The 11,730-nt window shown below is 41.5% G+C and overlaps 1 protein-coding gene across 5 annotated transcripts; it reads right to left on the bottom strand.

Annotated features, from left to right (window-relative positions):
- Positions 1 to 758: 758 nt before the first annotated feature.
- Usp16-45 (ubiquitin specific protease 16/45) lies at positions 759 to 11,730 on the bottom strand. 5 transcript variants are annotated; one of them, XM_089738844.1, is made up of 7 exons: positions 11,573 to 11,730; positions 10,552 to 11,408; positions 6,274 to 6,397; positions 3,699 to 3,849; positions 3,453 to 3,600; positions 3,030 to 3,128; positions 759 to 2,959 (listed from the first exon to the last, which is right to left on the bottom strand). In XM_089738844.1, the coding sequence occupies exons 2-7, from the start codon at positions 11,384 to 11,386 to the stop codon at positions 1,644 to 1,646; spliced, it is 2,673 nt and encodes an 890-aa protein (XP_089594970.1). In that variant the 5' UTR covers positions 11,387 to 11,408; positions 11,573 to 11,730; the 3' UTR covers positions 759 to 1,643. The 5 variants fall into 5 exon arrangements, with proteins under 5 accessions (XP_089594970.1, XP_089594976.1, XP_089594975.1 ...); XM_089738850.1 differs by having other exon boundaries at positions 3,030 to 3,125; XM_089738849.1 differs by having other exon boundaries at positions 11,569 to 11,704.

Raw genomic sequence — 11,730 nt, 5'->3', positions numbered from 1 at the left:
ATCTTCCGAAAATGTACACATCAAAACAGTTTCTACTAAATATTAAATACCGTAGAATATCAGTCACATCTTACTAATAAGAAATAAATAGGAACCTAGAATAAACTATAAATCATGTTAATTATTGCCAATAATGGCTTTTTGCGCCCATATACACAAACGTGGTTGATGTCTGTTGGTGTCGGTGCCGCGGTGGGCCACGAACGTTCGGTCAGCTCCGTCTAAGCCGGTGGTCGTCACACTTTTCTGATTAAGGGCCACATAGGACAATGTGTACACTGCAGGTCACACATTTTTGGACTGCTTAGTTGACCACCAGTCGATTGACATATTTAATATTATTATTATATTTTACTATTACCAGATGAATGAATTGAATATTTGACAATTAAAATTTCACCAAGTCCATTTTCTTGCTGGAATAAATGAAAGTAACAGACGACTTAGCTTTAGCGTGTTTTTATTGGGAATTGAGCACATTATCTACTCTAAATATTTGCTCTGCGTCGGGCCGCAGTATGAGACCACGGGTCTAAGCAATCATTTGTTCATCGTAAGTTTCTGATCTTATGGCGATTTAATTTTCAAAGGTAATTGGCATTACTGCTCTGTGTGTGAATAAGCGACACGCCGGCCGGCTGCAGCAGCACGGACTGACGCTGTCCGTGGTCTCTTTGGTTTTATTGTTCACTGCGAAGGCTACGAAGGTCTATCCACAGAGAACAGACCTTCATTGACTGTAAATAAAACTATAGAGGTTTGTTATCAATACATTTATTTTGATATCGGTTCTTAATACGAAATACATAAAGAATTCATTGTAAAAATAAGCCAATTATACATATTATTATGTTGCGACATAAGTAAGCTACGATTAACAAAATTAAAATGACCGAGTGAACTGGTCGGCGCCGGCGGATCCTTCTGCGTTATGTACGCTCATATGTACTACTGAGTATCTGAATCTATACTAAATTATATAGAAGAAATAAAATTGTTATTGTAAAATATGCACTTGAATACAAAATATTAGAAACTAATAACCACAGCCAGACATCGCTACACACAGTGGACGCAGAACGACAACGATCATTAACTGACATTGGTGCCGAATGCGGAGATGCCGGCCCTCCTCGTTCCTTGTTCAGTGTTCACTCAGAGGGCGAGCACACGCGCCTCCCGCGTCGCGTTGCGGCTCAGCTTCACACGGAGCTGCAGTCTGTCCGGGACGATGTCCATTTGCAGTTTTACTTTAGTTTTCATTATAACACAACTATTGCACTAATTTAAATTGAACAAATATATTTATAATTAAGTCTTTTCATTACAAGGCAGTGATCGCGCTTCGATAACAAACTCGAGGAGTCGGCCGCCCCCGCCCCCGCCGCCCCGCCGCATGCTGATGTATTCAATTATTTCGCGCACTCACTGTCGTCCAACTTTATATTAACGACTAACATTAAAATATTGATTATCATTAATTAATTAATTAATAATAATGAATAATTTATCTGCAAATTCCTATCATATGCAAGTTCGTTTGACGAATGTACGACGTTCTTCGCCATACTTGATACATAGAGTTCATGTGGTGCAGCGCGGTGTGAACGAACCGAGAACAGTACGGGGTGTGGAGCGGGCGCCTATAATATCCTCTCGTAGAAGAGCAGGTAGGCCTGCGCCCTCAACACCTTGTCTTCGCTGACTTCCGACACCATGCTGTCCGACACGTAGTACCAGCGGCCGGCGGGGGGCTCGGCCGCCGCCGCGTCGCCGGACTCGTAGCCGGACAGGTCCGAGTCGGGGCTGGCGGGGGGCTCGGGGGGCGGGGGCGGCGCGTTGCCCCCGCGCGGCAGGAAGCAGGGCGAGCCGCGGGCGCCGCGCCGCAGCTTGACGTAGGCGACGTAGTGTCCGCCGTGCATGCCGCCCGAGTGCTCCACCACGCCGTACAGCGCGTACAGCAGCGAGGCCTGGCCGCGCGCCACGCTGGGCAGCTTGCGCGCCTTGTCCATGGCGCAGAAGGGCGCCAGGTCCAGGACGGTCGGGAAGTCCACGTGCTTCGACATCTTGCGGAACATGCAGCGCGGCCCGATCTGGAACCGCTTGAGGTGCAGGATGAGGACGGCGGGCGGGCTGGACACCAGGAACCGCTTCGTCGCGTTGGTGTAGATCGTCTTCCCGCCCTTGCCGTTGACGCGCTCGGTGCACAGCTCGCAGCCGACCTTGTTGTTGCCCGTGAGCAGCTCGAGCGCCGTGAACTGCGCGAGGCAGGAGTGCACGCTGCACTCGTCCTCGTCGCACACGTAGCGCGGGGAGGGGGGCGCGGGCCGGGGCTGCGGCGCGGGAGGGGGAGGCTCCTCGAGGTACAGGTTGTCGAGCTGCTCGTTGAGTTCGTTGAGCGTCTTGGTTTCGAGGAGAGAGTCGTAGCTGTTGTCGACGCTGTTCTCCAGCAGGTTGCGGCACCCCTGGACGCTGATCCCCCTGGAAACGAGTTCGTTGGTGTACTCCGGTGCGAAGGATATTCTGGAGGCGGGCCTCTCGTACTCCGGCTTGACGGGCGAGGGCTCGTCGTGGACGGTCTCGGTGGAGTTGTGCTTGGTGGCCTCGGGGCTGGCGACTCCGGAGTCAGGGTTGGACAGGTTCTCGAGCGGCTCGTACTGGAGCGGGATGGCGACGGGGGGCCCGTCCTTGTCGGTGCGTTCCGGAGAGTTGTCGGCCTTCTCCTTGTCGAGATGGACGGGGCTGGTGCGGATGGAGTCTGCGCTGATGACCTTCTCCGAGTTGTAGCCGGACTCCATGTGGTAGACGGCGAAGTTGGCGGCGGTGTGCGCGAGCGCGGGGCCGGGCCGCGGCTGCTCCTCCAGGTTGTCCTCCACGTCGGCGTCGGACTGCTCGGAGGAGGAGTTGCCGTCCTCCTTGGCGGGCCCGCTGGTGTCGGCGCCGCCCTCGCCCGCGGCTCCTGCGGGAGAGGAAGGGATGTAGTACACATGTACAGGAGAGCGCGGCGGGTCCCGGCGCGGGGTGGGTACCTTTGTTCTTCCGGGCTGCTTTCCGAGCGGCGATCCGTTCTTTCTTGAGCTGATGCTTCGAAGGCTTATTCTCTTCTTGAGTATTGTACGCATTTTCTTCTGAAAGTATGTTACTTAGTCAATATCATGCAGTATTTACATTGCCATGAACTAATGATGTTGCATGCTTTAGTTTTTTTATTTCCCAGAAAGTATTGGTAATGCTATGAATTCTAATTAGAGTTCAATTTTCATTCAAAGAGTTATTTACAATATAATTCTGCTATTATTTAATGAGCTGTCAACAAAGATAGCATTCAGGGCAGGTTATGACAGTGAGGCGGGGCGCGCGGACGAGCAGGGCGCTGTGGGCGTCCACTGAACAAACCAGTACGGAGTTGGTTAATGAACAATAAAAAATTACTAAAACAAGTATTATCGTACCATTAGGAGTTTTTCTCCTGGCTACGGCCGGAGGTTGAGGACGACATGCCGCGACTGGGAGAGACAAATCCAAAAAATATTCAGCTCTGTCTGATTGATGGAGGCAATCTTGACATTCCAAGGTCGAAACTAGAAAGCCACGGAATACCTGCAAATGAAATAATAAGAAAGCCACTGAGTCCACCGCATCCCGTGGGGCCCGGTACAGTAGGGAGCGGTGGGTCCGTGTGCTGTCGTGCGACTTACCTGTTCGGGCCTGAGCATTGTGTCAGAAGCCTGTTGACCATAAAACTTGACCTTTTGTTTGACTTCTCCATCCACTTTTGCAGGGTCCACCTTTGAATTCATTCCCAAACTGCTCAGAATCACCGATTGGTAGCGGCGTAGATCCTCTGATCTGTGTTCAATATTATTATATGTTATTTTAATTATTATTGTTGTTGCAAAATTCCTTAACCCCCGCTTGCAATGGGGGTTGACTAATATGAATCGCCTTGTAACGTTATACAAATATGACTTTTAAATCCAGGTAGTTAAAGACTAGACTCCGACATGCTTTGTACTGTAAACTTTATTTATAAAGCTCGATCAACAATGACGTTAAATATCGTATAATATCAACGATCTTATAAACCTACAATCGAATTTTTCGTATTTATTCCAAAGTATGTGATAAATACCGCCACCCCCCTTGAGACATTAAGTTTTTACAGTACAAGGCGGCTGCCCCTTTCTTAAAAGCGAAACGCATTACTGCTTTACGGCAGAAACAGGACGTCTTGAGAGCCCGCACAGATAGTAAGCACCATCACCCTACCTACTTCTGCAGCATTTAGGTTGTAGATATTTATGGGTTCCGATAACCACTTAACACCAGGTGGACCGCGAGCTCGTCCAAGCATCTAAAAAAATATTCTTGGTCTAGCCATAAATACTGTTACAATTTAAATAAATAAAATATTACATTTGAATTTGGAATCTGTCATTTTTATATGATTGCTCATTGAATTTTCTCATTTTGGCGCCAATACATTGTACAATATATTGCGATATTAAAATGGAGTGGGGTGATAAAGAGAACCGAATCGCTGTGATTGCATTACACAAAGTAGGTATGGAGCCAAATGCAATTTTTAAAACTCTCCATACGCTTGGTATTAGTAAAATGTTTGTGTACCGGGCTATTAATAGGTGCAATGAGACCTCCTGTTTGTGACAGAAAAAGATCTGGCCGTCCACGTAGTGTTCGTACGAAAAAGGTGGTCAAAGCAGTAAGGGAAAGAATTCGAAGAAATCCTGTCCGAAAGCAAAAGATTTTAGCTCGGGAGATGAAGATAGCACCTAGAACCATGTCGCGTATTTTAAAACATGACTTAGGACTTGCAGCCTATAAGAGACGTACTGGTCATTTTTTAACTGATAATTTAAAAGAGAATAGGGTGGTAAAATTGAAACAACTACCAAAGCGGTACGCAAAGGGAGGTCATAGAAAAATTTAGTTTACGAATGAGACATTTTTTACAATTGAGCAACATTTTAACAAACAAAATGACCGTATTTATGCTCAAAGCTCTAAGGAAGCTTCCCAATTAGTCGACAGAGTGCAACGTGGGCACTATCCGACTTCAGTAATGGTTTGGTGGGGTATCAGCTATGAAGGAGTGACTGAGCCATACTTTTGTGAAAAAGGTGTCAAAACATCGGCACAAGTAAGTATCAAAACATCGGCACAAGTGTATCAAGATACCATTCTTGAGAAGGTAGTGAAGCCCCTTAACAACATGTAACAACATGTTCAATAATCAAAAATGGTCCTTCCAGCAAGACTCGGCGCCAGGTCATAAAGCTCGGTCTACGCAGTCTTGGTTGGAAACGAACGTTTCGGACTTCATCAGAGCTGAAGACTGGCCGTCGTCTAGTCCCGATCTTAATCCGCTGGATTATGATTTATGGTCAGCTTTAGAGCTTGCTCTAAACGCCATGATAATTTGGAGTCCCTAAAACAATCCGTACGATTGGCAGTGAAAATTTTTCCTATGGAAAGAGTGCGTGTTTCTATTGATAACTGGCCTCGACGTTTAAAGAACTGTATTGCAGCCAATGGAGACCACTTCGAATAAGCTTTTTATACTTTAAATTGTTTTATATTTATGTATTAAACTAACACACTGTAAAAGTAATAAATGTTATTTGCCATAGATTTTTTTTGTTTTCCTTTGTAACAGTATTTATGGCCAGACTAAGTGTATAAAAAAATTGCACTAGTTAGTACCAGGACGTAAACTTATCCATACTGCTCGTACACATTGAATTCGCACACTGGATGCGTTTCATTGTTTGAAATCAGTTGAACGAATTTGTTGTCTGTTTCATTAAGGCGTCTAACTGAATGAGCCTCATACCCGGGGCCGAACCTGATAAGAGATGTCCACGCGCGCAAGGAATATGTGGTACTTGACAATCTGCAGACGTTGGCAGCCGACCGCGGGCCCAAGGATGTTTTAGACCCCTACGCACTAAACGACTCCCCTTAAACTCTCCCGGACAAAGTACGGGGTCCCCGACGCCCGACCCCCGGTCTGCCGGCAGCCCGTCAGGCCACCCCAGACGGTGCCGCCCACTAGGACCAGCACGCCAGGTCGGAACGCGACACTCTGCTAACCGGCTGCTCTTCCACAGCAGTTCCGTAGAAGTGCGCCCTCGGCCCCCTTAGGTTATTGATACTATAGCCACGGTTCAGCTCAATATATTAAATAAGATTAATAAAGTATCATTACATTTTAAGCATTTTTCTGCATACTATGTTATGTACATCAATTACCTGACAGCTTCTAGCAAATGCCTTAGTAGTTCATGTGCATCATGTTGGTCTCCTCCTCCAAATTGAGGGAGTTTATTAACCAGTGCCGATAATAACTTCCTTGGAGTGTAAACCCCACCCTCACCTGGAATAATAAGTATATTCTTATAGTTTATAGACAAGCCATCAAAATGGGTCTAGGCATCCACATCGAGATGTTCATAGGCCCAATAACAGAGTAGGCAGGGATTGTTGTTTGCTATACAAGTGATAATAAATTATAAGAGCAATAAGGCTATTTTTATTTTACTATTATATTTTATTTAAATTAGGTATTTACGTATGGAATTGTATTTAATATACAGAAAGTGACTTATTTTGTCATAAATATTTTAATTTCTATGAATAAAAAAATGCACTTATGGTAACAATGCATTTCTGCCAGAGTGCTACCACTGGCCCTAGCAAGGGCAGTGATTCGCAGAATCTACCACCGGATCGGAAACGCGACGAAACTCAGTGGGCTGTGTCTCTGGGTCAATTTACTAGCCGAGTCCTTCTCACAAGCGACGGGTTAAGTTTCAAATGATCAGGATTATAAAACAGCAACTTCATAATTAAAGTAAAGTAAGTGTAAAAATGATTGTTTTGTTATATTTATTAAATTAAAAATTTAATTATTTTCAAAGAAAATATTTAATGTGTCCTTAAAACAAAAATCTTGCGTTTTGTAAAACATCTCCATAGACACAATAATGTAACCAGGTCATAAGCTAAAAAGAGATCATTTAAATTTAGATTAGTAAAACAAACTCCACATGATTAATATTATTATCTAATTGATTAATCTCATTTAATTCACTTTGAAATTTATTCAATTTAATTCTTTTCGCGATTATTTAATCTGTAAGATTAATTAAAAACACACAATTTGTGATTATTCACATCATAATACCTTTCATATTACAAGAATTTATTTTCAAATAATAGAAGTAGTTGACTACAGTTGGTTTAGTCTTGTACTTGTATATTTCTGATAGGTGTTTCGCACAACATATCATTTTCAATCAATTATATGATGGGTTAAAGTATGAAATTGCTTAATTTGTACTGAAAAATTGAAATTCATATTTTTCATTTAACATATTTATTTCATCAAAATATCTACCATTATTATCTATACATTGCTGCCATCCAATAGGAAGGTCATTTATGCCTTTGCGATAGAACTCTGGTGATCTAGATTCTACAAACTGTGAAAGCATTCTGTACTACCTCCTGGGAAGAAAGCTTTTTATCACGTAGAAAATTGTCCAAAACACGAAAAAATGGTAGTTCGTTGGAGCAAGGTCTGGCGAATGCGGAGGGTGACGAATGGTGTCTAATTGCAGTTCGCGTACAGTTAAAACGGTTTCTCGTGCTGTATGAGGTCTCGCGTTATTATGGAGCAATAATGGTGAAGATCGATTCATGAGTCAGGGCTATTTCACGGGAAGTTTTGCTATCGTTGTTCGGAGTTTGCCACAATAGACATCTGCCATTGTAGCTTCACCAGATCGGAGAAAGCTATAGTGAACAACAGCATGCTGAGACCACCAAACAGTTACCATTACCTTTTTTTGGTAAGTTTTGCTTTAGGACACTGTTGCGATGTTTGACTTGGGCTCAACCATTGCATTTTTAGCTTACGGTTATCATAAAGAATCCACTTTTCATCACATGTCACAATTCGAACCAATATTCCTTCATTTCCGTATCGATTCAACAAGGCAACACAAGTTTCAACACGCGTTTCTTTCTGCAGATCAGTCAAATCATGAGGCACTCATTTTTCACATACATATTTTATTTTATTAATTTGACGCAAATGAGACGATATTTTTGGTAAGGTAACGTTAAACCTGCCGCTAATTCCTGGGTAGTTTGACTCGGATCGGCTTCCAGCATCTATTTTACTTCATTGTTATTCACATGTGGTTCACATTTCTTCCACGTTGTTCATTCTTCAAATCAAAATTTCCATCACGAAAGCGTTTAAACCAAAATCGCATGATGCGTTCATTAGCGGTTCCCTCTCCAAACGCAACATTGATATTGCGAGCTGTTTCTGCAGCGTTAGTTCCACGTCAGAACTCGTTTTCAAAAATCACTCAAATTTTCAAAGTATCCATCTTTTTTGTCTAAGCTGAATAAAAAAAACTGAAAGTCGATAATCGAATAATGCACATTTTTTAAAAGAAGAACCTCATAGGTACCAAATGAAAAAAGTTTCACTCAAAAATCTCAAACCATGAAGGTTCTATGTCAATTACCTATTACAATGGAACGGCAATTTCATAATTTAACCCCTATTATTATCTACAAGAGATCTTCCCTGACTTCAGATGGATGAATGTTCTGCAGTATTATTAAGAACATTACTGGAATTATTTAAGTATTATTCATAGCATCTTTCTCTAACCTTAGTTTTAAAGTGTTACTTATATCTTAGAGGTGGAATTTCAAAAATCCTTTCATAGTGGAGACTTACAACATATATTATCTGTAAAAATCTCAAGATGTAGCCCCAAATGGCTTAGACTCTTCTTTATTAATCAGCCAATCAATCAGCAAGGACAAGTAATTATTATGTCACTGAATATGTTTTAACAAATTGACTTTAATTGAATTTGTAAGTTTTGTGATACTAAATAAATCAGCCACACAAGTTATTTTATCTAAATAGTGTTATAGAGGTTTCAATCTTTCTCTATTGAGCTGAAACCTGGCCTCTAATATTGCGGAATGACCATAAAATTGATGCAATGAATATGTGGTGCTGGAGACGCCTCCTAAAGATCCCGTGGATGGCATTCCGCACCAATGCATCCATCATCAAAGAACTTTGTATCAAAGACCGACTTTCGTCAACTGTGCAACGACTGGTTTTAAAGTTCTTTGATCACATCTCCAGAAAAGAGGACTCGATGGAGAGACTGGTAGTCCAAGGCCGAGTGGAAGGCAAGAGATCATGTGGCTGATCACCAATCCACTGGACTGTCCTAATAAAAAAGATAACTGAGTCCACCATAGTCCAGTGTACTCTAAACGCTTTGAACTGCCAGATCTGAAAAGCAGGTGGTGTGCAGCATTGCCAGGAGGGCAATCCTCGGGAACAGGGGTGATCTAACAAATACTTTCAAGAGACAAGAGTGTCCGACTAAGAAAAATATGAAGGTTTTTCACATCTATATGTGGCTAATTGCAATATAATATGTTTAAATTTTAATTGGGTACTTCAGTTATTTACACTTAAGAGAAATCATGAATATATTTTATCAAAGGCTAACTACAGTCAAAACCGTTTACTGCGAAATCGTTTAATACAACATGCCGGTTATAATAACCAAGAACAAAGGTCCCGGCTGAATGCCATATGACCGTCTTATTAAAAATATTGCTTTCTACGACATTGGTAATAACGACATACCTCATAAAACGACCACATTTAACTAATATTTCGGAGAATTAGATCTGTTAGAACGACCGGCTAAGCTGTATTGTAAACAATTTGAATAGGTATCCACATTTGTCTTCAATGGCTTTTAAAATCAGGAAAGAAAACAATAGGATTTAGTTTAGTGTAGGGTCTTTTCTAATTCTTAGAAACAAAACACGTGAATGCGGTAGTCAAAGTCCGCTTCTTCATATCTCTTCAGTTAGTTTGTTACTTATCTATACACAAGACGCACCAAAACTTTGTGGAGTTATTCGTGAAACTTTCAAAATGTCACAAAGAAAAAGAAAACAAATTAATATTGAAGAAAAATCGCGTATTATGTAAATATATTTTTCAATAATTCCCTATCGATTTGCACGATACACATTAAGCATCACCGGTTGTTACGACTATCGGTTTTTACGACTGAATATGAGCAGTCCCTTCGATGTCGTTATAACAGATTTTGACTGTATATACATTGGATATATGCTAGATAATGGAAAATTGAATACTTTAATTTAGGAAGATTATGGATGGAAGGCAAATCAAATTATTAAATAAGTTGTAGACTGTAGAAAAATAGTATCTATTTTAAATTACCCAACTAAGCAAACAACAGCCTTAGTAGAGTGGTCAGCATACATAATGGGCATCAGTAATGCTAAAGGTAAGTAGAAGCCTCTGCCTACTTACATTGTTTACATACTCATGTTACTTCTTAATAATATTAAAAAAATTTAATAAGAATAAGAAAATACTTATTTGTCAATTTTACCAGATTGATACTAGTAAAATTTTTTTTCAATAAATTATCTTACCTCCCTGTAATTCCTCTAATGTTTCTGCTAAAGTCCTTGTTAATGTTCCCCACTCTCCCAACTGGCCAGCTATAGGGGGTAGATCAACTTCTTTTAATTCACCTGCATCTCCTCTCAGCTTGAGTTTTCCTCCTGGTAACTTGAACTTTTCTCCTGGCACAGACATCTCTTGCAATACTTTTAATAGATATGGGGTTTGAACTAAGCATTGCATAACAGAATTAAAAAAACATGTATTTCCTAAATTACTTAGACCTCTAACACGGCCTAAATTAACCATTGCCTTATCTTTTCCTTTTGATAGGGGATCCTTTGATATAGTTTCTATAATAGATAAGTCTTTAGTTTCAAATGGTAACTCAATAGGGGGCAATGATTTAACAGTGCTACTGGCCAGGAACTGCTTCTTGAGGTACTCTATGCACTCATGGAGTTTTTTGGCTGTTGATGCAGTAACTTCATTATTACAGTTGTAACAGTAGATTTCCCAGGTGGTGGAATTAGCAGCGAGAGCATGGCAGTCAGAATGAGGCGTGTTGAAGTGATTTAGAGCATGTTTATTGCGTGTTCGGCCACAGAGTTGCGTGCCACAGCGTAAACACATCCACAAGGACAAATCTTCTTCAAAATCTGGATCAAGTACCTCAGTTTTTGCAACTTTTTTGCACTCTGAACATTCTTTTTCAAATCCTCCGATTTTAATAACTTTCTTTAGCCGAGTCAGATCTACTGCTTTCGCGACGTGAGGACATGCGGATTTTACGTTCTCTTCGCAAGATTCTGTTGATTCGTCTCCATTTTCTCCAGGGTCGCTCTGTCTCTTTTTTTTAACCATTGTGTCTTGTGTACGTAATCGCCTGTAACGAGATACATGTGGTAAGAATAACCGCGCGGACACAAAAAGAAAAATGTGTCAAATCTGTGTCGATAGCCATTGCACGCGTGACAACGCAAATTTATAGTTAAACTATGCCAGAAACTGATAGCACCGAAAATATTTGTAATATTAGGACTCACTCACGTTTACATATGTTGAAATAATAATAAATATTACAATAAAATGGTTTTAATGACACTACTATGATTAATTAATTCTGAAATTGCGAGAAGAGTAAACCACGAACGTCAGACATCTTTCTGAACAGTGCTACCAACATCAATAAATAACTTTTAACTGTC

This window comes from Bombyx mandarina, chromosome 03 (assembly GCF_030267445.1).
Source record: "Bombyx mandarina strain Sakado chromosome 03, ASM3026744v2".
NCBI lineage: Eukaryota > Metazoa > Arthropoda > Insecta > Lepidoptera > Bombycidae > Bombyx > Bombyx mandarina.
Note: the sequence above shows the minus strand (reverse complement) of the source record. Positions and strands in the feature narration are given on the sequence as shown.

What these genes read in the sequence shown, in the direction of transcription:
- Usp16-45 (XM_089738844.1), bottom strand. Translation starts at nt 11,386, where the DNA reads ATGGTTAAAAAAAAGAGACAGAGCGACCCTGGAGAAAATGGAGACGAA. An exon ending in ATTAGAGGAATTACAGGGAG is followed by an intron (nt 6,398 to 10,551) that starts GTAAGATAATTT and finishes TTATTATTCCAG; the next exon opens with GTGAGGGTGGGGTTTACACT. An exon ending in AGCAGCCCGGAAGAACAAAG is followed by an intron (nt 2,960 to 3,029) that starts GTACCCACCCCG and finishes CCTCTCCCGCAG; the next exon opens with GAGCCGCGGGCGAGGGCGGC.